We start from the raw sequence: 24,932 nt of genomic DNA on the forward strand, positions 1-24,932 counted from the left end.
CTTTGTATATTTAATATTGTACCTTTTATTTTCCAGTATGCCTACTTTTTGTATTGTACAATAAATTTATTTTAAGCTGATTTTATTGTTTTTTTTTTTTTTTGATGAAAGCAACCCTAGCATTTTAAGTACAACAAGTAGTTGGAATTTTAACTTAGAAAATTTCTTTTATGACGATACTATTAAAAATGTTTTATATTTTTAATTCTGAGCCTGTTGTGAAGAGATACTGGAAATACTCAAAAGGGCTTTGTTTGATTTTTTTGTTCTTAAGCAAAGTATAGAGTTGGTGGGGTTTTTTGATGGAGAGGACGTTTTCCTATTGGTTGTACTAGAAGTATTTGAATAAAGACTTTTCTCCCAATTTTTTTTTTTGGTTGTTTTTCCATTTGACAACTTAAAAAAAAAGTCTACCCTGTATGCTGTTTATGCTTTCTGAGGAAGAGTATCACTGATGTTACTCACTTGTCAGTGTTGTTTTATCTGTTGTCTAGTGGAAGAAAAACATACTGCTAAACCAAATGAAGAGTATCAGAATACTGCTTTAGAGTTGTCATTCACAGCAGAGTTTATATCGTGTGAAATAACTATAATACAGAAATTCACCTTACCTACATTTTAAGGAATTTAGTTTTCAGAAGGAGCTTACTTCCTTCTGTATGTTTACACAGCACAGTCCAAATTATGAGGCTCCGTGCATTGTACCGTTGACTCTCAACACAAGTTTGAACTGCATGGATCTACTTGTATAATTTAATTTATAGTACAGTACTGTAATGTGTTTTATCTTCCTGATGATTTTCTTAGTAACATTTTTCTCTTACTGTAATATACAGTAAGAGCTTACTGTAACATACAAAATATGTTTTAATCAACTCTTTATGTTCTTGGTAAGGCTTGTGGTCAGTGTAGGCTATTAGTAGTTAAGTTTTGGGAGAGTCAAAAGTTACGTGCAGATTTTCAACTACATAGGGGTGAGTGTCCCTAACACCCACCCCAACATTGTTCAAGGTCAACTGTACTTTAAATATTCTTGTTTGATCAGATCTATCATTTGTATCCATAGAAGATATCCCAAATATATTGTAGAACTTTAAAGCTATTTGAAAGGGAGCTACCGTTGTTTATAAGAATTTGTATTTATCTGTGGGATTTTTTATAAAGTTTTTTGGGGACTAGTAAATATGGAGTTCCAAGTGTCATGATATATTCAAAATGTAATGTTTCTGATTGCTTACTTTTAAAGATACACTTGGAATTTTTTTGTTGTTTTTAATCCGTTTAAAGGAAAGGGAGAGGTGACTCAGAGCTTGGTGGTCTTGTCTGACAGCGTAGAGTTTTATAGGCATGTACACGTGTGGAAACAAACACTGATATATTCTGAAAAGGTATATATAAATTGTGCATATTATATATGTATGCGTTTGTGAGTACATCTATCTAAGTCTGTCTTTTTATCTGTCCATCCATTTTCCTATCCATCCATCCATCCATGTTCTGAAAATCAGCAGCAATCCTTTCCACATAGTACGTTATGTGTAAATGGTTCTTTGCTTTATTCCTATCCCAAGTTTTATCAAAGAACTCTTTAATATTGTTGCTGCCCCCAGGATTTATAAAACATAACGTATTTTACTTGTTCAACTTAACTCTAAAGATTGTGCTTTCTTTTTTTGTGCCGATTCGCTACCTGCACTGTCAGAGTAAGAGAGTAAGAGTGTTGGGGAACTCTATAAAAGGGAAAACAAGAACATCAAATTTCATGTGGAAAGTTGACTTTATGGCAGTGTCTAAAATTTATTATATGGAAGGATTATATTCAACTTAAAATAAATAACGCACTTCTCATTTTGAATATAACGTACTTCTCATAACGTACTTCTCATTATGGAATAGTTTTATTCTAAAAATAAAAACTATTCTAAAAAAACTATTCTAAGAATAATTTTATTCTAAAAATTTGTATACAATTTTTATTTTAAGAATGTGCTTTACCATTCATTTGTGAAATTTGGGTATTTCTTCTAATCGATCTTGAAAATGCTAGGATAGAGTTTTTTCAAAAAGTAACATGATTTCTGCTCAGTTCCTTTACTATTTTATATTAAATGTAATATTTACATTGTGTAATAAAACCAAAACTGGATGTTGGAGATACAGCTGTTAGGAGGCATCATGGCCATCCTTCAGATTTTCCACTTAGATTTATTCTGGATAGACTTTACCTTAGTCCATTCTCTGTCATGGAGTTCAAAGGCAAAATTAAACAGGAAAATATATTCCAAGTTAATTAAGTTCAGCCACTTTTCTTTTATTTCAAATTGTAATATAGTTAAAAACGTTGTTTTTTTTACACTGCATAAAAATGGAAGGAATTTCATTGGACTGGGAGAGAATTTCATTGGACTTTTATCCTCCTCCTCTCTTTCCCTGCCCAAGTTGTTTATCAAAGTGAATTCCATACAGACTTGAAGAAATTTAGAGTTACACTTAGTCTGTTTCAGTTTAGTTTTTAAAACTACTATAAAGGCATCTAAAGCAAAATCTATCCAACATAAAACAGAGCTGGCGAAACTTGATGGTAAAGAAATTAAGAAACTTAATTTCTTAAATAGTAATAGAAAACATACTTACTTTTTAAAAAGATGTTAAGGAGACCAGTCATAAATCTTTGTATCTAATGAAGTGATTCTATTATAGTTTTAAAATGTTCTTTTTTATTTATATTTTGAATTATGAAAGGTCATTAATTTTTAAGGCTGCCTTTACCATTTGTTTTGTGGATTGTAGATCTACTATAGTGAATTTTAGAAGTTGTAGCTGTAGAGATTTTTAAGATATGCAAATGTAAAGCCTGTGTTGATTAGGCCTTATAATGGCTTTCTGATCAATTACATTAACGTTTGACTAAAATGAATGACACAAATTAGCACTTGAGGGCATTGTTTTTCTTTGTGGTATCTGTGTATTTTTTTTTTTTTTTTAAAGATTTTATTTATTTATTTGAGAGAGAGAGTGAGAGAGAGCATGAGCGAGGAGAAGGTCAGAGGGAGAAGCAGACTCCCCATGGAGCTGGGAGCCTGATGTGGGACTCGATCCCGGGACTCCAGGATCACGCCCTGAGCCGAAGGCAGTCGTCCAACCAACTGCGCCACCCAGGCGTCCCTATTTTTTTGCATAAATTACTTTTAATTGAGAACTGTTATGTAAGGTGTTAAAAAAAAAACATTTTGATTCTTGGTGCCAAATGCTTCGATGAACTTGGAAGAAAGAGTAATGAAATGACAAATTTTGGCAATTGATCTTATAACACCATTATTAAACTTTCAACTCTAGATCTCATTTACTAACTCAGAAATATTAAATATCAATGATAAAGAACAGCTTGGTATATCTGTTTTTAAACCAAATTTTGACATCTGAGGATATGATTTTTCTGGACATAGTATTGTTAAAAATAATGATTTTTTTCATTAAGTATTTACCTTGCTAAATAAAATATTTCCAATGCCAATACCTCAGATTATTGAAATTATCTATCTGGAAGACTTAGCTTTTAAAAGGAATAGTTCTTACTGGTCAAGTTTTAAGTTTGCTTCCATATTAACATGACTGGTAATTTTTGTTTATATAATGAAAATCTCCTCTGTCCAGTAATTCCACTTGGTGCCCTGAGTTACAGTTTTAGTTCATATTCTGTAAGCAGCTGAAGAATTTGTTTTATTTTTAAAACATATTTATACCTTCCTAATTCTTTGATGTTCTTTCTCTTACCATAATCTTGTAATTTATTAGAATTTCTTAATTGAGGGGCACCAGGGTGGCTTAGTTAAGTGTGCAACTGTTGATTTCAGCTCTGGTCATAATCTTGGGGTTGTGAGATCGAGCCCTGAGTCAGGCTCTGCCCTGGGCCTAGAGTCTGCCTAAGGTTATCTCTCTTTCCCCAGTCGTATGTGCACATGCTGTCTCTTTAAAAAAACAAAATAGATAAGAATCCCATAACTTCACTTGAAAGTAATCTTAAAGTTTATCCAGTGCAAACTCTCACTTTTCCAGGTTTCTTAACACCTTGCTTTCTCAGTTAACATAAGTACAATATTTTTTTCTTGTCTTGATGGAGTTGGTCTGTTTTGTGTTTTGTTACAACAGCCCTATGTGTATTGGTTATTTGTAATGAAAAGCATAATTGAAAATAGTTAATATGACTGTAAGTTATTTGGCAAACTGATTGTCCCATCAAAAAAGTAGTTATAATACTTAATTGTATTTTTCTAGTAAACAGTCTTATGCCGCGGTTTATAAAGACTAGTAAAGTTGGAAGTGAATGTAACAATTATACAGTAGTTCTAAAAATAAAGCACTACCCTGGAACCTATGAAAGAAAGGAAGTATAGCAAAAATGTTACTCTAAAAATAAATGTTGCACCATTTGCTTTTTAAAATAAGTTTCTTTGGGTTTAGGTTAAATATATAAGTAAAAAGGTTAAAAAAGCAAAAGGTTATTGGACTTCTAAACAAATGTTCTCTAGAAGAAAAATTTTTTTCTTTGCAAGTTGATTTTCCCCAGCATATACTATGCAAAATATCTAGCTGATTTCCTTTGTTTTATTTTACATATTTGGATCTCTGGGTGACTTCAGAACAAGGCATCTCAGTTGTCAGTATATAATTCTATCACATATATTGTCCCTAGCTCCAGTGTCCATTTAATAGTTCTGGGATTTTTATTTTTTCTTTATGCAGGAAATTTATATTGCTATTCTTGAAAAGCGTTACTTTTTAAAAGCTTTTGTTGACTTAGAAATGCTACAACTTAAAATTGTGTTATTCTTTAAAAAAAAAAGTATGCGTTTCTTCTCAAAATTTAAACTTACCTAATGGCTGGCTCTTTTCTCCACAAGTTTATATAGATGAGAACCCGGACTTCTAGGAGACTGGCTCTTATGCAATATAAACTGCTTGTTTTCATGTTACGCTTACTAAAATTAGAGTGGTCAGAAGTACTCCCATGAGTTATACTATTTATTCATATTTGGACCATTCCATTGGAAAATACAAATTAAAATCATGATCTTTAGCCTCTTGCTAAATTTTTCTTTCTAATTACTACTTTTCATTATTTTGTATGTGCCTTTCACAAATCATCACTAAGGGGCAATTAACAATTATCCTTTGAGGGTTTATTTAGTTCCATTATATGAGATTAATTATGTTGTATAAAACCATGGTATAAATTATTCATTGGACTCCATCCATATTTTGTTGTTTTGTTCTTTCTCACAGTCACAAAGATCCTAACTGAAAAACTCAAAATAAATTAATTTCAAGTATTCTTTCTTTTTTAACTTTTTCCTGTCATAACTTATTTTTGGCTGAAAATGAGGTAACATAAAAATTATATCACAGTTACTCAAAATGGGTTTTCATTTTCAAGCCTTCATATTGTGATATGTTCATTTCCAAATCCTTTAGGTATTGTTGACATTGGCCATTCTAGAACTATTTTCTTTAAAAAGTTAAAAACATGAGTGTTAAAATTCATGCTTTTTTTTTTCATTATGATAGAGTCTACTGTTGGTAATTTAATATTTTACCTTCAACTTTGAATACAAAATCTGAGTCCAGGTCTCTGCATAAGATTTACAACATAAATAAAGAAGTGAACTAAATAATATTGTTTCTACTTTGAATTGAAATGAATGTTACATTTTTTGCACAATGAAACTTTATTAATATCTCTTGATGAAATTATAGAACAAGTGATTTTGTTAAGATTCTGTGGGGACTAATACAATTAACCCTTTTAAATCATACCAATAAAATATTCCTACCTTAATGTCTCTTCTTTTTACCTGAAAGAGAAACTTTAGAGCATGGTTTTAAGGAGGTGGGGGAGTAAAGCTTAACTTTCTACTTATGTGTTTGTGATGTGTTTCAACTAAAAGACGGTATTACAACAAAACTCAGAGTACCTATTACTTTTTTTCACCTGAAGGAGAAACAAAGGAATAAGAACACTAATTTGCTATGTTTTTAGCAAAGTAATAAAAACTTGAGAAGCTTTAATTTTTATTTTGTCTCTGTTGTGCACTTTTATTTTACATCCACCATATATGTCTGCCACAGAACCAGCACTGCTGTTTATTTGGTGTCCCTTACGTGTTGGGCTTGGTCATGTAATGGTCTCACGTATTAGTGCGTTTGGGGACTGTGCATAGAGGGCTGTTGCTATGTTTGCATATGGAGTTTTGTAGTTTTGCTTTGCAAAAATCCCCTTTCAGTGCTATTGTGAATTTTAGAATTTTGTTTTAGTTAAGGATTTAGAATCTTCTGCAAAAGTTCTCAATAAATTGAAACTTGGGGTTTACCTAGTGCTTTTTGGACTTAAATGGGATCAGTGAATGCTGGAAGTTGGGCATAGGATCTGGGTGGGTAACCCAATGTGATAAAAGGCAGGAAATTTTTTTTTTTCTTTTTGGTATGAACTTCTGAGTCTTCATTTCTACCTTAAAAATTTACATAAATGTTATTCTCTTTTACCTGTTCTAATATTTTTTTAAAGATTTTATTTATTTATTTGACAGACAGAGATCACAAGTAGGCAGAGAAGCAGGCAGAGAGAGGGGGGTAAGCAGGCTCCCTGCTGAGCAGAGAGCCCAAGGAGCTCAATCCCAGGACCCTGGGATCATGACCTTAGCCAAAGGCAGAGGCCTTAACCCACTGAGCCACCCAGGTGCCCCGGTTCTAATATTTTTGAAAACACAGTATTTACTACAAGTTCTGTGACTGACCTTTTCTCCATAGTTGGAGTAGTTGGCTTCAGGAAGTGTACCATTATCATTCATTCTGATACAGGTAATGGTAAATCTATAAAAAGTCTTAATCATGGGTTTGAAGTTGCCATTTGTACCTAAAATTGGCAGCAATTTTAAAAAGAATGTCTCTTTTATGCCTGCCCCCTGTACACAAAGATCTTGGAAGTCTAGTGTTCCTTTCCCAGCCCCTTGTCACAAGAAGCCTGGCAGTGTACAGACTAGAACTGAATATACAGTTATCTGTCCTCAAAGGTATGGGCCAAAATGTAGGTAATCTGAGTTTGCTCAGGCAGTCAGTTTGCTAACCTAGGGATCTTGCAGTTTTCTGGAGACTTACTCTTGTGCTTTTAGTGTCAGTAATTTCAGTCAACTCTAACAATGGTGTCTGCCCGATACACCATCAGCAGAAACTTGACAACATCAAAATTTGAAAATTTTAAAAGCATAACTTTTAGCACTTACTGTGACTTAACTATGGGTTAACCAGGGCACTATTTTGAGATTTTTTTTAATCCCCCTAAAGTCTATGAAGGGGGTGCTATTATTACCTCTATAGATTTGTATAGATCTTGAAAGTTCCCTGAAATCACAAAATTCTTAGATCTGTAGAATCATGATTTGCACTCAGACAGTTTTGGTTCCAGAGCCCATTGTTTTGACCACAGACTATATTATTTCCCTTTGCAAGATGTAAGTGGAGCAACTTACGCCTCTTTGTTAATAAAATTGGTATATTCCAGGAAAATTTAAGGACAGTAACAACTTCAGAGTGCCTTGACAGAACAAAAAAAGGGAAATTTTATGTTGAACAAGGTTATTCCAGTGAGAATTTCAGTTTTCACTATAACATATATAATGCAGGCGCAGGCAGTGTCTCTATCACATTTCACCAATATCCGGATAAGTGAGAAAATTAATTCCAATATAATTTGACCATACTAGACAACAAGTCAGCCCCAAGTATTACAGTGAAATAATTTTTGAGCTTAGCTTTTTATGTGTTTTTCATTACTTAAAAGTTTCCTTATTGTATATTCCTACAGCATTAAATATAAACTAGTGTATTAGCACTAAAAGCTGATGTTTATTGTAACTCTTTTAAACTTAGATTTGTTTTAAATCTTTGTTTTTAAATCTTTGTGTCGTGTCTTCTCTAAATGTCTGTTAGCTAACCTCAATTTACTAAAACCTTTATAAACCCTGACTCCATAAAGCTTTTCATAGAACTCAATTGCAGGGGTTTTTATTGATCTCATATATAAAAGTTCCAGGATCTGAAACCTTGATATCCAAAAACGAATTCATCTTTGTTCACATCTGCACATATCTTTTTTTTTTTAAGATTTTATTTATTTATTTGACAGAGAGAAATCACAAGTAGATGGAGAGGCAGGCAGAGAGAGAGGGAAGCAGGCTCCCTGCTGAGCAAGAGCCCGATGCGGGACCCGATCCCAGGACCCTGAGATCATGACCTAAGCCGAAGGCAGTGGCTTAACCCACTGAGCCACCCAGGCGCCCCATGCACATATCTTTAGAATAACATTTTTTAGACAAGCTGATTCAGTGAATGATTCAGCGATAAACAAATTTTGTATTCTCATCTACACTCATTTATAGTTCTTGTATATGCACTTTATTTTAGTGAATGTTTGATACAAACAAAATCACAAAAACACGCCGTGTGTACTGAACTATGAAGAAACAATTCTGCTACGAAATTATATCTAAAAAGATAACTTCTACCTATCCCAATGCCCTTAGTCAGGGAAACTGATAGTAAATGTACCCATTTTCCAATTAAATTGTTCTTCCAATATTGCTTTTATTAATAGTGTGGTAGGGTGTCAGAGTGGTCAGATACTTCATTCTTTTTATGAAGTTTCTTTTCCACTGAAGTGGTTCTAAGAAAGTGGTCAGGACTCCTGATTTCTTAGTTACTAGGTCCCTAATTCAGTACTATTAGTCCCTGTTTACTTAGTTATCAAACAACTTTTCATCTATTCTATATACCAAGAATTTTGTTTTCCTCTTGTTTGAGTTTTTTCTTCTTCATTTCTGGCTATATATATATAGATCTTCTACCAATGTCTAGGATTAGATCCAGTTATATAATTGCAAAAGTATAACTTTTCAAAAAAAATTTTTTTTCTTACTGAGAACCAATTATCTCTCAGTATTTCACTAGTTTTTGTTTAAGTAGTACACAATTAGTTTGAGATATTTAGCCAATTTAATTTGATGGAGTAGTTCAGACTTTGTATAATTAGCTTGAGCATTATCCTATTGTTAATTTACTGATTGCTTCATTCAGTCAGTATTTGTCTCCTGCCTGATACATGCTAGGCACTGTGGAGTACTTCGGATTTGTGATAGTGAGCATGGTCAAGACCTTGCCTATTTGCAATCCAGAAGAGGATGCAGATATTGAAGGAATAATTAATATTTAAAATGGTGATAAGTGATTTGTTCATACTGATATATGTAGATCTGGTACATTTTAACTTATGGAGGTGAAGTGGTATATGCTAAATGACACTTTATACACCTATATAACAGACTTTATGAGATAAATGTGCAACACGGTTCAAGTAGAAGAACGTGCATACCAGTCTTCACTAAAGCTCACCTCTGGGAAGGAGGGGAATGAGTGCACAGAGAATCCTCAGCTATATCTATAACATTTTATTTCTTTAAGAAATAAGCAAATAAAAGAAATGACAGAAACTTACAGAGTGCCAGCAAAGGGTATAGCAAAAGACAAACATTTTGTCAGTTGAGTAAGTATGGTTGGTTTTTTCTGAAAGGTGATAGTTAAGTTCTGGATAAGTCAGAGGGAGGGTGAGGGTTAATCCGATAGTTTGCCGTGAAGGCCCAGGGACAGGAAGGAGCACATGGTGAAGGTGGAAGAAGGCAAACATGACGGGAGGAGGGGTGAGGCCAAGTGGCTGGAGACTGGCCCTGGAGGAGTCTCCAAAGACCACGTGAGGTAAGGTAGGCTTTGCGTCTTAATGTACATTTGAACTGTTAGTGTGCCCTAACTTTAAGATGCAGAATCTTAAGGCACAACCTCAGAGATTGGTTTAATGTCTACATTTTTAATAAGCACCCCAGGTGTTTCTGCTGCAGATTCTCTGAATACAGTTTGGGAGATATTTATGTAGGATCTTGCTTGCCACATTGAGAGTTTGGGACTATTTAAGATGCAGTGGGAAACTTCAGGGCTTGTAAGAAGGGGAATGACATGATTTGGCTTTAAAATCCTGCTTTGTAGTGAATGGATTAGAGGCAGACAAAAGTTGAGTTCTGGGCCTGAGATGAGATGTGATAGTGGCTTAAAGGGGGAAATAGATGTGAGAAAGGTAGACAGGAGAAATGTTGAAGAGATGAAGGTTGGCAGCACTTGGTGATATATTTGGTGGATGAAAAGAATGAGATGTCACGTGGACCACCAGGGTTTCGTGTAAGTGACAGGGCAGATAGTGCCGTGTTACTAAGGTGGAGAACGCTGGGGAGGCAGACTTGTGAGTACAGGGCAAAATGAATTTTGGTTATGGTAACAATTAAGGGTCTCTTAGACTAGATATCAAGAGTAGGATTAGTAGCGGTTTAGATGAATGCGGTTATTCTTCTAATATATCAAGAAGTCTGGGGGTAGAAAATCCAGGTTGTGCAGCATCTCTAAGGTAGACTGCAGCCATCCTTAGTGTGTTGGCTTCAGACTCCCTGCCTGTCACCTTAGAGTTGCAAGATAACTGTTCCACCTTTAGCCTCACTTGCATGGTCACAGTGGAAGAAGAAAAGAAAGAGGGATACCTAAGTCAGATCAGTTTCCAGAAATCCATCTGATTCTTACCAGAGTAGCTACAAGGGAATCTAGGGAAGAATTTTAATCTGGCACATTGCTATCCTTAATTAGTAGAGATTCTTTTGCATGAATGGGGTAGGGAATAGATAGATCATAGATAGGCAATTGGCAGTGGGAGAAAACCAACTTCCATTTGCCATATTTATATTTATGAGATACCCAAGTAGTGATGTTGAGTATCTGATATAGGCCTAAATACTTAGGAGAGTGGTCTGAGTTGAAGATATATTTCTATAAGTTGTTAGCATGGAGAGAGTAGATTTGAAACTGTCAAGCTGTGTGAGATTGCTCCAGAAGACAGTGCACAATGAGAGGGAACCTTAAGAGACTCCCATCTTAAAAGTAGTATAGTACGCAAGTCTCCCACTAGGGACAAATGTCCCATTAGAAGAAAATTCAGCATCATACAGTAGAAGTCAAGGAAAGAGTATTTTAAGAAATTTGGAACAGTCAACTATACCACAGCAGATTAGCATTAAGTAAAATGAGGGGTATCCATTTACATTACATTTTTCCTACTCTTCTTTTGGTGTTAAAATGCCCTTTTATTTAGTAAATGATATCTGTAGATGGTGGCACTATTACTGTATGTGCTCAGAAAATTTTTTAAAAATCGGCAGTCCATGCTGGTCATCTCCTCCCCACAGTTACGAAAGTTTACTTGGCTTTCAGATTTAAAGGTCAGAGAACTATTGGAGTAGAGCAGGTTTCACTCCTGATTGAAAAAAAAACCAGTAAAGAAGGAGAATTTGAAATAGATACAGGAGAGCGGAAATGACCAGCAAAGTGATGTCTCTAGAAAGAAATGGAGCTCTCAGCCCAAGTGGGGGATTGGGTTTGGTGGGAAAAAAAGCATCTCTTCCAATAAATTAGGACATTGAGAGGTTGGTAAGTAGGTTTGCAGACATGGTAGGGAGAAGTTGGAAGTTACTGCCCATCGGTTTCCATTTTGCTGAAGAGTACGAAGAGGCTTTCTGCTAAGAATGAGTTGAGGAGTTGGAGGGAGGCTGTGTGGTTCAGGGCATAAAGAAGATGGAAGTGTTGATTCTTGAAGCATGGGGCAGAGCTGAAGAAAATACAGCAGCATCGTCAGAATAGTGTTGAGGTCGGTAACCCTGGATTTGCAGTGACGCTAATCGGCTCTGTTGCCCCCGCCTCCCTCCCCCATCATTCTATAGCCGCCCTCCAAATTTAGGTTCAGGAGCTACAGGAGATCAGGCGAAGGATTTTAGAGCATTTGCCAGAGAGTGATTTTAACAGTAGCCTTGGGAATCTACTTTAGACCCTCCCTATATAGAAGACATGCATTTAGGCTTTTTCCTTTTAAAATTTGATTCTACTTAAAGAATTTTCACTCACAGATCAGTTCCATATATATTTTGCCATGTCCATCCTCCTTACTTCAAATAAAATATTACTGATAAGAATTATGAATGTTAAAATACAGATATATGCTAAGAAGTCTCATGATAAGTCCCAAGAATGGTCCTTGAGTGACTTTTTTCTTTTTTCTTGGCCTATTTATATATTTTTTTCACACTGTGTTACACTGCATTATTTTTAAGGGTCTCAAAAGTACCCTATTCTCCAGCAGCTTCTTGTATTATGTGCTGGAGGAACTTGTTAGCATAATTCAATATTACGATGTCTATGGAAGTGCTTTGAAAAGTGCACAGCGCTAGAAAAACAGATGTGATTTTGCCTGCTCTGTGTGTGTCCATAAAGTCGGCATGTCAGACTTTCTGCAGTAGAACCGTAAAATAAACATTAAAGAATGTAGGGAATGAAGTGTGGCTCTCTGGAGAGGAGACTTACTTTCTAGAATCAAAGCAGTCCGGAAGAATGTATTGCGGTTGGAGTCACTAGAAAATTGGTGTCCCCGAGCCCTGCCTTGTCGTAGCAGCATTGACGCCACGCAAGGCACAGATAGTCCTGGAAGTTGAAGACGTAATTCTGTCTCTACTGCTGCTTGTCTTGGCAGAAAAGAACCTTATCTCTTTTCAGGGATCTTGTGTATATTTATCTTTAATTTCTACTAGACAGTGTGAGAATCTTTTAATTCTGTTTGCCCTGACCCTGTTTTGTTTGTTTTAAAGTATTATGTACAAGCATTTGGTGACCGTTTTCTTCTCTTTCTGTCCTGTTCTTTGATCTTAGTTTCTTTGACTCTTTGGGGTTTTGCCTACTTTTTTTTTAGTTAATGATAATTGTAAATGAACATAACATTTGATCGTGCCAGAAGTGTGGCACCTTGTCCTCTGTCTGAACACACTGAAGTTAACCAGGCTTCATGGAGTTTTACAAATACTTGTTTAAGAGAGAAAGAGAGCCAGGAAGACAGCGAATATGAAACTTCGGTAGTTTTCTGTGCAATATCAATACTCCTGGGTTTGTCCATGGAAAATGCACTTCTGTTCTTCAGGGAAACCACTGCCTCTGCCCTTGCTCATTTCAGTTTTCTTCCTCTTTGTTGCTGGATTCTCAGGAATGCTGTTTGTCCTGCCACACAAAGACATGCTATTGGCTGCTTTTATGCTTGGCTCTAAAGGGAGGGTTGCTATGGGCCCATTGGTGTTTTTTAGGCCATTCATTGGCGTTTACCAGAATAACATGAACCACTGAGATAAGGTATTTATTTGCTGCTGATGCTGTAGCAATCATATTTGCTGTGTTCTCATCGATCCAAAACTCATATTTCACTTTTAAAGACTTCAATGCAGAGACTATAGATACCTTTAACTTTTTTTCTTTTGTGGCATTGATATGCCAAATTGAATGATTTTTGTTCCTCTATTTTCTTTTTGGTTAAAAACAAAATACCTTTGGTTAGCACCTCAATAGAAAATTAGTATCTCTGATTTCCCTTTGAACTTCCTTATTTGCTATTTTCTGATTTTAGTCTTGGCATTGTATTGGCGAGGAAACCTCACCTCGGGTTTTGTTAGGAAATCTGCAGGAGACCCCGCGAAGCGCCTGAGAGCGGCCGAGCCGCGAGCAGCCGTCAGACTGGGCGTGAGCTCTCTCTCTGCCACGTTACTTGCTGGCGTTAATTTAAGTGCATTAACCTCCAGTCTCCTGTCCTTGGAATAATAACAGACAGTAACACTTAAAGCACTTAGCTCCATCCAGAGAGAGTAGGTGCTTCATATTATTTATTTTTTCCAAATAATATACAATCTGAATTTTCGTCTTCATGGGTTGTCAGATTTCTTTGATAGAGTTGTGACTTCTCAATTTAAGAATAACTAAAATTATTTCAGGTTAATCTGTTCACTGAGAAATTTTGAAAATGGTCTTCTTAGGAGAGTTTGTTCTTTAATCAAGCAGAATGCAGTGTTTGGACCTGCCATTTTGAAGTTAGAGTCTGTAAGTGAAATTTCTGTGCTCCTCTTTAGGGTAAAATTTAATCTTCAATTTATTCCTTCTATTATAGTTATCATATGAGCACCTCCTGCATTAAAAATTTGGAAGTGTCAAAAAAAAAATTTGGAAGTGTCATGAAATTGCTGGACTGTTATTCCCTGAAGGGATTTTCTCTAATCCTCTGATCGTGTCAGTTCGGATTAATTTTGTCTGCATGTCGCAGATTAATGGTTGTGTCTGAGTAAGTCAGTGGAAGAGCTGGGGGCACGTATAGCCTCATACTCACCTTCCACCTTCTAATCACAGAAGTACTATAATTTTGTTTTTACATGTCCATATGATATTAAATAAGATCTTATTAAATACATGAATATTAAATAAGGGAAAGAGGCGCAGGTTTATATTTCTTTTTACACTTGTTGGTAGATTAATTTTTCTTTAGCCATACAATGATAGGTTTGTATTTCTTTTTTTTTTTTTTTAAGATTTTATTTATTTAGTCGACAGAGAGATCACAAGTAGGCAGAGAGGCAGGCAGAGAGAGAGAGGAGGAAGCAGGCTCCCTGCCGAGCAGAGAGCCCGATGCGGGACTCGATCCCAGGACCCTGAGATCATGACCTGAGCCGAAGGCAGCGGCTTAACCCACTGAGCCACCCAGGCGCCCTAGGTTTGTATTTCTTAATGTGACTTTAAGAAAAATATTTATGAAAGAAGGCTAAAAACTTATTTTCATTTAAAGTCTCTAAGAGGCCAAGTTGGCGTGAAGCTTTTAAAGCAGAATTGGATCTGGAGTGATGATGGTTTATTGAGCAGATGAAGGAGCGTCTGTCCCGTGGCAGCAGATACCGTAGTGAGCTGGAAACGAGAGGGCAGCTCACGTCACACTAGAAATGGTAGGAACAGAGAGATGCTTTTTCGGTCACCTGCTTTTTCTTCTTTCATTAAGTAAAGCCTTTTCAAAGGGCTGCATTAATCTTTGTATGAAGACAGAAGCCAATAAGGAAAAACAAGAGTAGCCACAGTGTTGCAGTGGGTAGCAGAGTTGGAAATAAAATACTTGGAGTAAAGCTAATGAATCAGGCCTCCCTCCCTACTTCCCTCCTTGTCTCTCTTCTCCAGACTTTCCCTCCCAGCCTCCCCTGCTTTCTTCTGCTATTTAGCAAAGGACTTTTATGGATTAGAGCTAAATTGCCATTTCATCCTTTGGTTTTCTTCTGTCCTTTGGATAGCAGTGAGGTGTATTAAGGACTCACATTACCATGGTGTAGTTGTACAGAATTGAGAATGTAGCCCAGCTACATTACTAATTCATATGCTATATGACCTTGAGCCAAGGCCCTTAACCTCAGTGGTAGCAATAAATAAAATATACCTATAATTTTATTTTATAGCCAGCCTACCAGAAATGTTTAAAAACAATTACGACTTTTTAAAGTGTTGGATTTTTCAAGGTTGCTCATTATATAAGTGTAAAGTGGTATTGTGTAATTCTAATTGCTTCTTGTATAGAATTAAGGCGTTTGGGAAAAGGAGACAAAAGCCACACCATTCAACTTCTACACAGGCTTAAAATGAACAGACTGATAGGATTGAAGAATTTAGGAATGTCTTGTTTTAGAATTATAAAATTGATAGAATCTCCAACTGCTTTTAGCTATTTTGGGGGAAAAAAAGTATAATTTTGATATGCCAAGCATGCTAGTGTTAAAGGAACTCATGTGAACTGTAGCATTTTTGTCCCACTGTTGTCATGACTTTGTATAAATAAACTAAGATAAGGTTTTCTGGTTCTGGCACAGAGATTTGATAAGAAAAATGTAATAGTACTGGAAAATATGCAGTATGAATGGAAAGTAGGTTAACAATTTATAAATTTTTAGTGGCTACATGCCCAAGTGAAGTTTCTCTGTACTCTGGAGAAGCAGACATTAAACATCCGAGCCCTTCATGTATAGGCCACTGTTGAACTATGTATGTTCTGCTGCTTTGTACCAAGGAGCGATTCATCACGACAGATGAATCTGTCTCAGCAGTTCATGTCAACTCCCTGTTGTCTACACTGGCCTTCTTGACAGGTATTTTAAAGGTGACATAACCCAAGTGTCTGCTGGGAATGAGAGGACTGAGCCTCCATCGGTGGTGAGCACACCCACATCCGTTGCGAGGGCTGGCTTGAGGTCGCACGCGGCCTCTCATAGGCTGTCCTCACCCTCCAGTTGGGCTCATGGTGCTCTCGTCGCTCCAGAGGATGTGCCAGTGTAGCTGGGGAGACGTGTGGGACTCTCTTAACAAGACCAGGAGGTGCGCCGTCCCTAAATGAAATAGCGCTCCATCTGCTGTCTCAGAACTGTTAAACTGTTCCATTTTCTTTCTTGGCATTCTGCTCAGAGCTCATTTCGTGATTTATGCAAACCTTAAAAATATAGGTGGCTATTTTCTGGTGTAAATGTGGTTTTAAATGGTGCCCGTGCCTGTGCTCCCCCCTAGTGTGTTTCTGTCGAGAAGTGCCTGGCACTCATTTTGTGATCGAGCTCCTTCTCATCTTGATCTATGACTCGGACTAAATTCAGTCCTGCAGCTAGCTTTTTGTTTTCATGGGATGAATACTACGTTTCCATGTTACCCTTTAATAATTTGTTTAAGGCAAGCTAGTATTTTTCCCCGGATAAATCACAGAGCCTTTGTACATTACAGTCTCCTGATTTTTTCCCTCGTTTTGTGTTTCTGAGCTGAAACACGCTTGTGAGTAGAGCGCTACGCTCTCAGTGAATGGATTGTATTCTAAAACCAGCCATGCTTGGGCCTTATTTAATACGCAGTTTTAGAACTTTGGAAATATTGAATAATTAAGTGACACATACAATGTATAAAAAAATCTCTTCAAACTAGCTTGGTCTGAATTCAGAATTTTATAAAGGGAATATAGTTCTTGCATGCAGTCACTGGAAATCATCAAGGATTTATGGCTCAGAAGGACTAATGTACGTTAAAGAATAAGAACTACGGGTAGTTAATGCATTAGTGGGATCCATGTTGGCACTCTGGATCTCCCTTGGTGGTAGAGGAGATTAGTAAGACATGGAAGTAAACCTACCATATGCGGTAGTGCTGTGGGGAGGGAAGTGTCGGAGAAAGAGAGGACTTCTGATTGAAGAGATCGGAGTAGAGCTCGGGGAAGGGGCTGCGAATCACACTGCAATGGGAAATGGGTGGAGAAAAGAGGCTTTTGGGCAGTGGAAAGTGTGTACTGTGGCTTCGTAGGAGCAAAAGTTACATTCAGGGTTGTAGTGGGAGATACGGGGTCTGATTGATGACCCCTTGGCACATGCTGTCACAAATCACTGTGCAGGCGACAGGCAACAGGTCACATGGAGGCTGGACGCTGGAGGAGATGCCTGAGGCAGTGTGGTAGCAAAGAAGGGGTCTCCGAGGTTTTCCGGCCAACCCTTGGAGGAACGGAGGGGTTTGGCTCTAGAGGTTCCCGAAAGGAGAAAAAAGAGCAAAGACCCAAAGGTAGAAGCAAGAGCAGTAGGTAAGACCAGGTTTGTTCTGTTGAGGTTAAGAAGAAAACAGTGAGCTAGCCAGAGGGCGGAATCTGAATGCAAGGCTAAAGAATTTAAATTTTATCAAAAATGATTTGGGGACTTTCTTTGGCACTCCCATGCTGAGAAGCCTTTAATGACCAGAGCAGTGTTTGGGGAAGATGAGGAGAAATCTGTGGGAGAGTTTTGGTGGGCAGGAGGATCAGAAGCAGAGGCACCAGTTCGGAGTGAACAAATTTGGTGATATTTGAAGTCAAAGTTAAAGGAGGTAGAATTAGTAATGATTACAGTTTGGTCCCCCAAGTGGTGGTGGTAACAATGTGGATAATTGATGCTTTGGGAGAGAATATAGATTTAGTCAGTAAACACATTCTTTCAGTTGTGGTATAACTGGTGTAGACACTGCGTGTCTGCGGTGTACAGGGTGCTGACTGGTGTCCGTACCCGGCCCCGGTTCCGTGCAGCAGGCGCGGGGGTTAGCATGGGGCACACACAAGGTCTGCCTCCCATGGAGCTTACATTTACTGGGGGAAGAGATAAGAAACAAATGTAAATGTATATTTGTATAAAATCAGATCTGTAATGTGAAATATATATGATGTCACGTAACGAGTGCTCTGAAGAGAAAAAGCGAGGTCACGGGTGAGGAATGATGAAAAAGAGGTCAGTATTTTAGAATCTGAGAGAGAACATTTGAGTAGAGACCTTCCCTCTCGGGGGCAGGCCCGTCCCCGCAGCACGGCGAGGCCCGAGGACGGCAAGGAGGCCCCCGGCTGGCCTGGCGGAGACCGCGAGGGCCGCGTGGGCCGGACGGGGACACGCCGTGTGGCTGGGCAGTGAGGCCCTTCGTGTTCTGAAGGCCGTGGGAAAGGGTCTGAGTCCGATTCCGGAACGAGGGAGATCGCTGGGAGCGCCGTGGCCTGTGTTCTCAGGTCCCCGCGGTAGCAAAGGGGACAGAGTGACCCGTCCGCAGGCGATGGCCGAGCTCGGGTGAGCGGAGGGAGCCTGGGATGGAGTTACTGGAGGTGGGGACCAGCGGGGCGATTCCAGACGGGTTTCGGAGGTGGAGCAGGGGTGTGGATGGGCGAGACGTGGGTTGGGAGAAGCGGGATCGGGGAGTCTCCCCAGGGTCTGTACAGACGGTTTGTGTGGATGAGAAAGAAGCGAGTCCTGCCTTGGCCTGAGCAGACCCTCTCAGCGCGTGTGTCCGGCGAAGGCTCCTTCCCCCCATCGGGTGTCCTTGGGTGCCGGCCACCACGCGGGGCGAGGGGAGCGTGGGCCGGTGACCCCGACTTGGCCGGGCATCCTCGGGGGCGCTCAGCGGGCGCGGCCGCCGGGACCCTCGGCTCGGGCCGGAGCAGGTGGGAGCATCGCAGCGTCCGGCCCAAGGAGGGAGCCCGGGGGACGGAGGAACCGGCGGGGACGCGGGAGTCAAGTTCGCTCTCGGGCCCAGTCGGAGATGCCTGTGGAGCGTTCTGGAGGCGCCTTCGAGCGGGCAGACGGGGACAGAGTGGCGGGAGCCGTCCCAGCCCGTCCCCGCCCGTCCCCGCCGCGGAGGCGCTGCTGCTTTTGAGTTTGAAGTGGCCCCGGGACAGGCAGGCGAGCTGTTGAGTTCAGCCGAAGGAACAAAGATCTCGATTGAAGACGTAGACTGGGGCGTCACTGGGGCGGAAGGAATGGGAGACCTTTGAGGACCAGCACAGCAGAGGGATGGGGGCTGCCTCCCGTGTCTTCTCGGGCAGGGGCCGCGGGAGGGGCTTCTGCACAGCCAGAGGACGAGCTGCGGCCTCGGCCCCTCCAAAGACAAGGAGTAAAGGGCAGGCGTGGCGGGGGGTCCCCGAGAAGCAGGCTCGGGAAGGCCGCGGGAGCTCGGGGCAGTGGAGGTGATGGTGAATGAGGAGGCGATTTGCAGGGAATTAAAAATACAAGCTACTTTCAGAAAATATGCACCAGGATGGGGTAGCAGTAGGGTTATAGGCTGATTTTTCAAAACAGGTTGAAGTCGTGTCCATATTAAGGCAGAAATCAGGGTACCAGTGAGGGAGGGAGAGAGGTTGGAGGTGTGGAAACAAAAGGGGTAAATGAAGGGGCAAGTTTAGGTGACTGGGAGGGTCTATATTTTAAGGAATAGGTAAAGAAGTTAGTCTCAGAAGTGAGAAAGGATAGATGTGTTTTGCTTGGAGGTTTGGAGAGAAAAAGGGGAGAATAGGTATTGGAAGCGGATGTTTTGTGTAACAGAGGAGGGAGAAGTGAGAAGAGCTATAGAAGTATAGCTGTGGTCAGGGTCATCTGCTTTAGGGGACGCCACAAGTATTAAAAGGCCTGAAGACAGAGCAAAAGGGAATCAATCAGAAAAAAAAAAAAAAAAAAAAAAGTCAAGCACTGATGAGAGACCAGCTGGAAATTTGAAGAATTTGTAATAGCTCACCAGTATTTTCCCATGGGCCCAAGACCACAAGGGGAATTGGAGATTCCAATTGGATCCAATTAAAAAAAAAAAAAAGTTAAGGGCACTTGGAACAGTGGTTTCTAACCAAGAAGAGTGCCTATCAAAATCACCTGAAGACATTTTTTTTCAAAAGGCTGTTTTTCCTAAAATATCAAATTGAGGTATGGGACTAGGACAGTTAGAAATGGGAAGAGAGGTGCTACTATATCCTCTCGGAACATTCTCTGCGATACCATGAAGCTTTTCCCTCCACCTCCATGAGAATACGGTTCCAGATTCAGGGTTAGCAGGAGACTGACCGCAGAGCACAGGCCGGGCAGGAGCAGGTGGCTTGGAAGGGAAGCTGGGGGACCACAGGAGTGAGGGCGAGGTTTTCTGGAGTAATGTTACAGTACTGGTAAAATCTGGGGAGTGTGTTCAGCTCGTTAGACAGGTTTTTGTACTGCAGAATTTTACAGAGCCTTTCATATGCCCACGAATCTCCAAGAAGGGGATTTAATATTTTAAGAAAATACCTGACTATAGGACCCTTTTTTCCCGGAGCATGTGTGCAGTCTCTACAGAACATATTGTAAAAATGCTGACCCAGAGAAACCCAACCATGGCGAGTTCCAGTTTGATTTATAAGGAAAGCCACAGGGAGAGGGAAGCCATTGTGGAAAGGGGAAGGGTCCCGGTTAAGCTCTTGGAAGCACATGTCCCAGGCCTGTAGCTTTGTTGGTCGGTAGCTGTGTTACTTTCCATCCCTCCAATTCAACTTCTGTGTTCAACCATTGAGTCCACTGCCAGTAGGGGCATCAGTATGAATATGGAAGTTGCAAAAGATGAAAGTGGGAATTTCTATAGTATTTACATTGTGTGTTCAGCAGTTTCTCAAGAACAGGGCTGGATAAAGTCTCTGAAGGAAGGCCAAAATCTAATGACCTTTTAGGGTAACTAGCCTTTTCCTTAATTATAAAGACAAGCAAGTGGGCAGCTGTCAGAGGAAGATACACTTTGAAGTCTTGGAGCACTCATTAGCAGTGACTTAAAATCTGGGTTCACCCTCCTTTTAAGCAGAGGCAGTGGCCACAGACTCTGGGATGCCCTGCTTTAGACCACCTGGGCATCGACCCGAAGACTGTCTTTCCAGGGAGGTCCTTAAGTTTAAGGTGATTAATACTGAACGTTGTCTCCGAGGATTTCCAGAGAAGCCGGTGATTGGTGAGGACAGTGATTGCTGGCAGGGATTAGACAATTATACAGCATGATTTAGTTTTTTAACAAAGATGTGATGTGAATTTCATGAGTATAAGAAGTCCACTCATGGTACGGAGACTGGCTGAATTAGAAAGGTTCTACACAATTTTCACTTGCCCCAACTACGTGTTTCCAGGTCCCAAATTGCCACTTTTATACCAATATTATTCCACTCCCTCTTTCGTGTAGCTTATCTTACTGATGGATTTTCTCTCCTAACCCTCTATTAAAAAAAAAAAATTACATGTGTGTCCTCTTTGGTGATAGAAGTGCACTTGGAGTAAGTGTGCGTGTGACCCAGCTGAGCGTCCCGAGCACATGGAGATCACGGCCGGCGACAGGAGCACAGTCTCTCTACTTCCTCCCCCTCGGATGCCTGAACTCTCTTCTCTTCACAGGTGAAGTCCGTGATAAACCTCCTGTTTGCCGCGTACACTGGAGATGTGTCTGCGCTCCGGAGGTGTGTTCATGGCGCGGCGTGTGGCTCAGCGTATGGTTTACAGGAGTTTGTGAAGCTGCTTTGGGGCAGGTGGCCATTTCTTAAGGCTCAAGTCTCACTTCCATTTCTAATAAAAATGACCCAAACAAATTTACACTAAATCCCACTTCCAGTGCCTCAGGCTTCCTGTGTAGTTTCGTCTTTTTCTACCTCCCAAGAAGCCTAGACCTCTGTCCACCCACGTGTACCTGCTCAGCTAATCTGGCTCATTAGCGTTTATTGGAGTCGAATAATGTTTTCTCCAGCCCCATCTCCTCTCCCCTTCCCACATTTGAAGGTGAAGGGGGAGTGAAAAGAAGGGTATTTAGTGTTCAGTAGATCACCGGGGCGAGAAGGGCTGTGGAGGGCTGTACACGAAACCTACGACTTCTTGTCCGGAGTAGCAACTGAATTGTAACATGGAAAAATATCTATGCTTAATTCCTATCTTTGTCTTTAAGTCTGATTAGTATTTATGCCAATAGTATTACATTATCAACTTCAAAGTTGCTTGGAGATCAGATCTTAATTGTTCTCACCAGAAAAAAGAAGTAATTACTAATGTGATAGAAGAGTTAGCTACTGCTACTGTGGTAATCATATTGCAGTACATAAACGTATCAAATCCAACATATTTTCCCCCTTAAACTTCCGTAATGTTCTATGTAATTTTATCTCAATAAAACAATGTGCACTTAAATTTCTTTTTAAAGTTCCCTGATTAATACTTGTACACTGTACACTATAAAATGTTATTTTACAGAAGGGGAGCCTCAGTAAAAACATTTAACTTTAGTAAGGTATTAGTTTCTCGCCCTTCTGAGGCACAAACCTTAGCATGCTCCTCCTCTTGAGTTTTGAACATTTAACGTAATGAAGCTGAATTCTGGGACAGTTGGTGAAGATTTCCTTTTACCCAAAAAGAACAAAGCTAAGGAAAAGAGGGGAGGTGGCATTTACCCGAAGAGGCCTGTGCAGTGGTTGCACATCAATGAGCCTCATGAAGGATGGCACTTACTTGTCTCCCAAGACCTTAGATTGATGGGGGAAATGTGACAAGTGTGAATTCTATCGCCTAGATCACGAATTGCTATTCTCACACGTTTTCAGATTTGCTCTGTCAGCCATGGACATGGAGCAGCGAGACTATGACTCCAGAACAGCCCTCCATGTAGCCGCCGCCGAGGGTAACATACAAACCATTCTTTTTCTTTTTTCTTTTCCCACATGTAACTTAATACTAAAATCTGCCTGTTTTGTTTTGGATACAGGTCATGTTGAAGTTGTTAAATTTTTGCTGGAAGCATGCAAAGTCAATCCTTTCCCCAAGGACAGGTGAGCACTTCGGTTTCCTTCTCCCATGTAGCTGGCAAGTCAGTGTTTCGTTATACAGGGCCATGCTGTTTGAGCTGATGGGTCTATTTAAATGCACTGTATACTGGAGACGCTCTTCAGCTTGCTGTGGTGCCTTACAAAGGTGACAAACAAAACCTCGCTTCTGCTAGGTTCATCATTCTCTCTCCCAGATCCTGTCTCATCTAAGGATGGTCTTATTCAGAATTTTTCAGGTTATTACTCTGTCAGTCAATATACTGTAAGAAGAAAACAGTGGTTTGTATTGGAAAAGAAAAAAATAAGATTTCTGTCCTTATGGGGCTTTTAACTTCATCAGGTAGACAAGATAAACATTTATAGGAGCATATTAAGAATGTGTAAGAAAGTCACTGTCCTAGAACGCTAAACTGAATATATTAGACTTTCTTGAAATTCCTAGATTTGGTTGGGGTCAGTGTTAGAAGGCTCTGTGCAGTTGAATTTGAATCTGTGCTTTGGGGAAGAGATGAGATTTGAAGGCATGGAACGGAGAGAAGGGCGCCCTTTCTGCAGTGGGAGAAACCTGCCCGGAGTACGCTTTGCTCCTCTCTGCTCTCTCCTGGGGAACGTGGCAAACCGCCTTTCATCTGGAAGGAAATGCTGTCCCCCGAGGGGACGGTCCTGGGAGGCGCGAGTGTGGCTGTCACACATGCAGATAAGTGAAGTCGACTCCGGGCCCACAGACTTGCACGTCGTGTGACCGGAGTTACGGAACTGGATGAGTCAGTAATGAGAATAAAGGTTAAGAATTGAAGGAAAAAATACTTGAGAGGTTTGATAGGTTTCATTAGGAGTTTTGGATTGGATATTTGAGGACTGTATCAGTAAGTCTGGGGCAAGTTGATTGTTTTCTAGCCATTAGATCTTTGTTACACTGTTTTTTAAATTAGAGGTTTGGGTTTTATTAATTCCAGCTGCTTGCAAGAAATGCAGTGAAGTTATGATGTCTGGAAATTGTTAGTAGTGATGTAAGGATGGTGACACTTTATCTCATGACCTTTACTTGCAAAATTCTGAAACCTCACGTTAGGGGAGACAATCCTCCCTTTTATCCCCAAGTGTAACGTTCCTATCAGCTCTTTCTAGAGGAAGACACCGAGGAGAGAGTGTTTCCCCCACCCGGCCTCGTGCCCTGTGTGTCTGATGCCAGCTAAAACACTAACACATGCTGGAAACAGTTACTGTGCTTTATATTTTATCCTTTTTATCTAAAGATTGAAATGTTTTGGTTTTTGCCCTGCATTGGCCTCTAGGAATGTGTAAGTAGATGCCCCCACCTGACAGGCAGGAGTTAACTAGGTAACTTGGTCACTGGATATTCAGCTACTCTAGAATACAAGCTAAACCGAGACAACTCCTTTCCCCATTTCAGAGAGTCAGTGTTCCCTCAACTGTAAAGTAGGCTGGAGTGAATGTATTCTTTGAAGGGACAGTTTGAAGTGACAGTTGTCAGATAACTTGCCATTGACACACACTTGTTCCAGAAAGTTCCTTAGATGCTGTAGATGCCTGAATAGCCCCCTGCCCCCGTTTAAGGTCACGGACTCCCCAAATTGATGAAGGCCAGTGTGGAAAAGGAGCTGTAATTGGAGAAATGTGAAGATGCATGTAAAATATGACTTACCTGATTTTTAAAATGAAGATTACCAAATTTTATCCAGAAATATTTTCTGAGACTTTTCAAAAAAACCTCAGTTCCCTGCTATGATCCCATTAAGGAGGTAAAAGGTTGAAGGCAGAACGGGAAAGAAGAAATGGCAAGAGGAAACCCAGAGGGCTGGGGGAGTAGCACATTTAAAAGTGGGAG

The 24,932-nt window shown here is 39.8% G+C and overlaps 1 protein-coding gene across 2 annotated transcripts in view; it reads left to right on the forward strand.

The window, feature by feature from the left end:
• GLS (glutaminase) overlaps nt 1-24,932 on the forward strand; it is an 80,060-nt gene that overhangs the window by 53,931 nt on the left and 1,197 nt on the right. For both annotated transcript variants that reach the window (XM_044241181.1, XM_044241183.1), the window contains 3 exons: nt 21,672-21,733; nt 22,862-22,938; nt 23,023-23,086. In XM_044241181.1, coding sequence (XP_044097116.1) covers nt 21,672-21,733; nt 22,862-22,938; nt 23,023-23,086 — 203 coding nt within the window. The remainder of the gene's footprint in view (nt 1-21,671; nt 21,734-22,861; nt 22,939-23,022; nt 23,087-24,932) is intronic.

The sequence above is a fragment of the Neovison vison genome, chromosome 3, assembly GCF_020171115.1.
Source record: "Neovison vison isolate M4711 chromosome 3, ASM_NN_V1, whole genome shotgun sequence".
NCBI classification, from domain to species: domain Eukaryota; kingdom Metazoa; phylum Chordata; class Mammalia; order Carnivora; family Mustelidae; genus Neogale; species Neogale vison.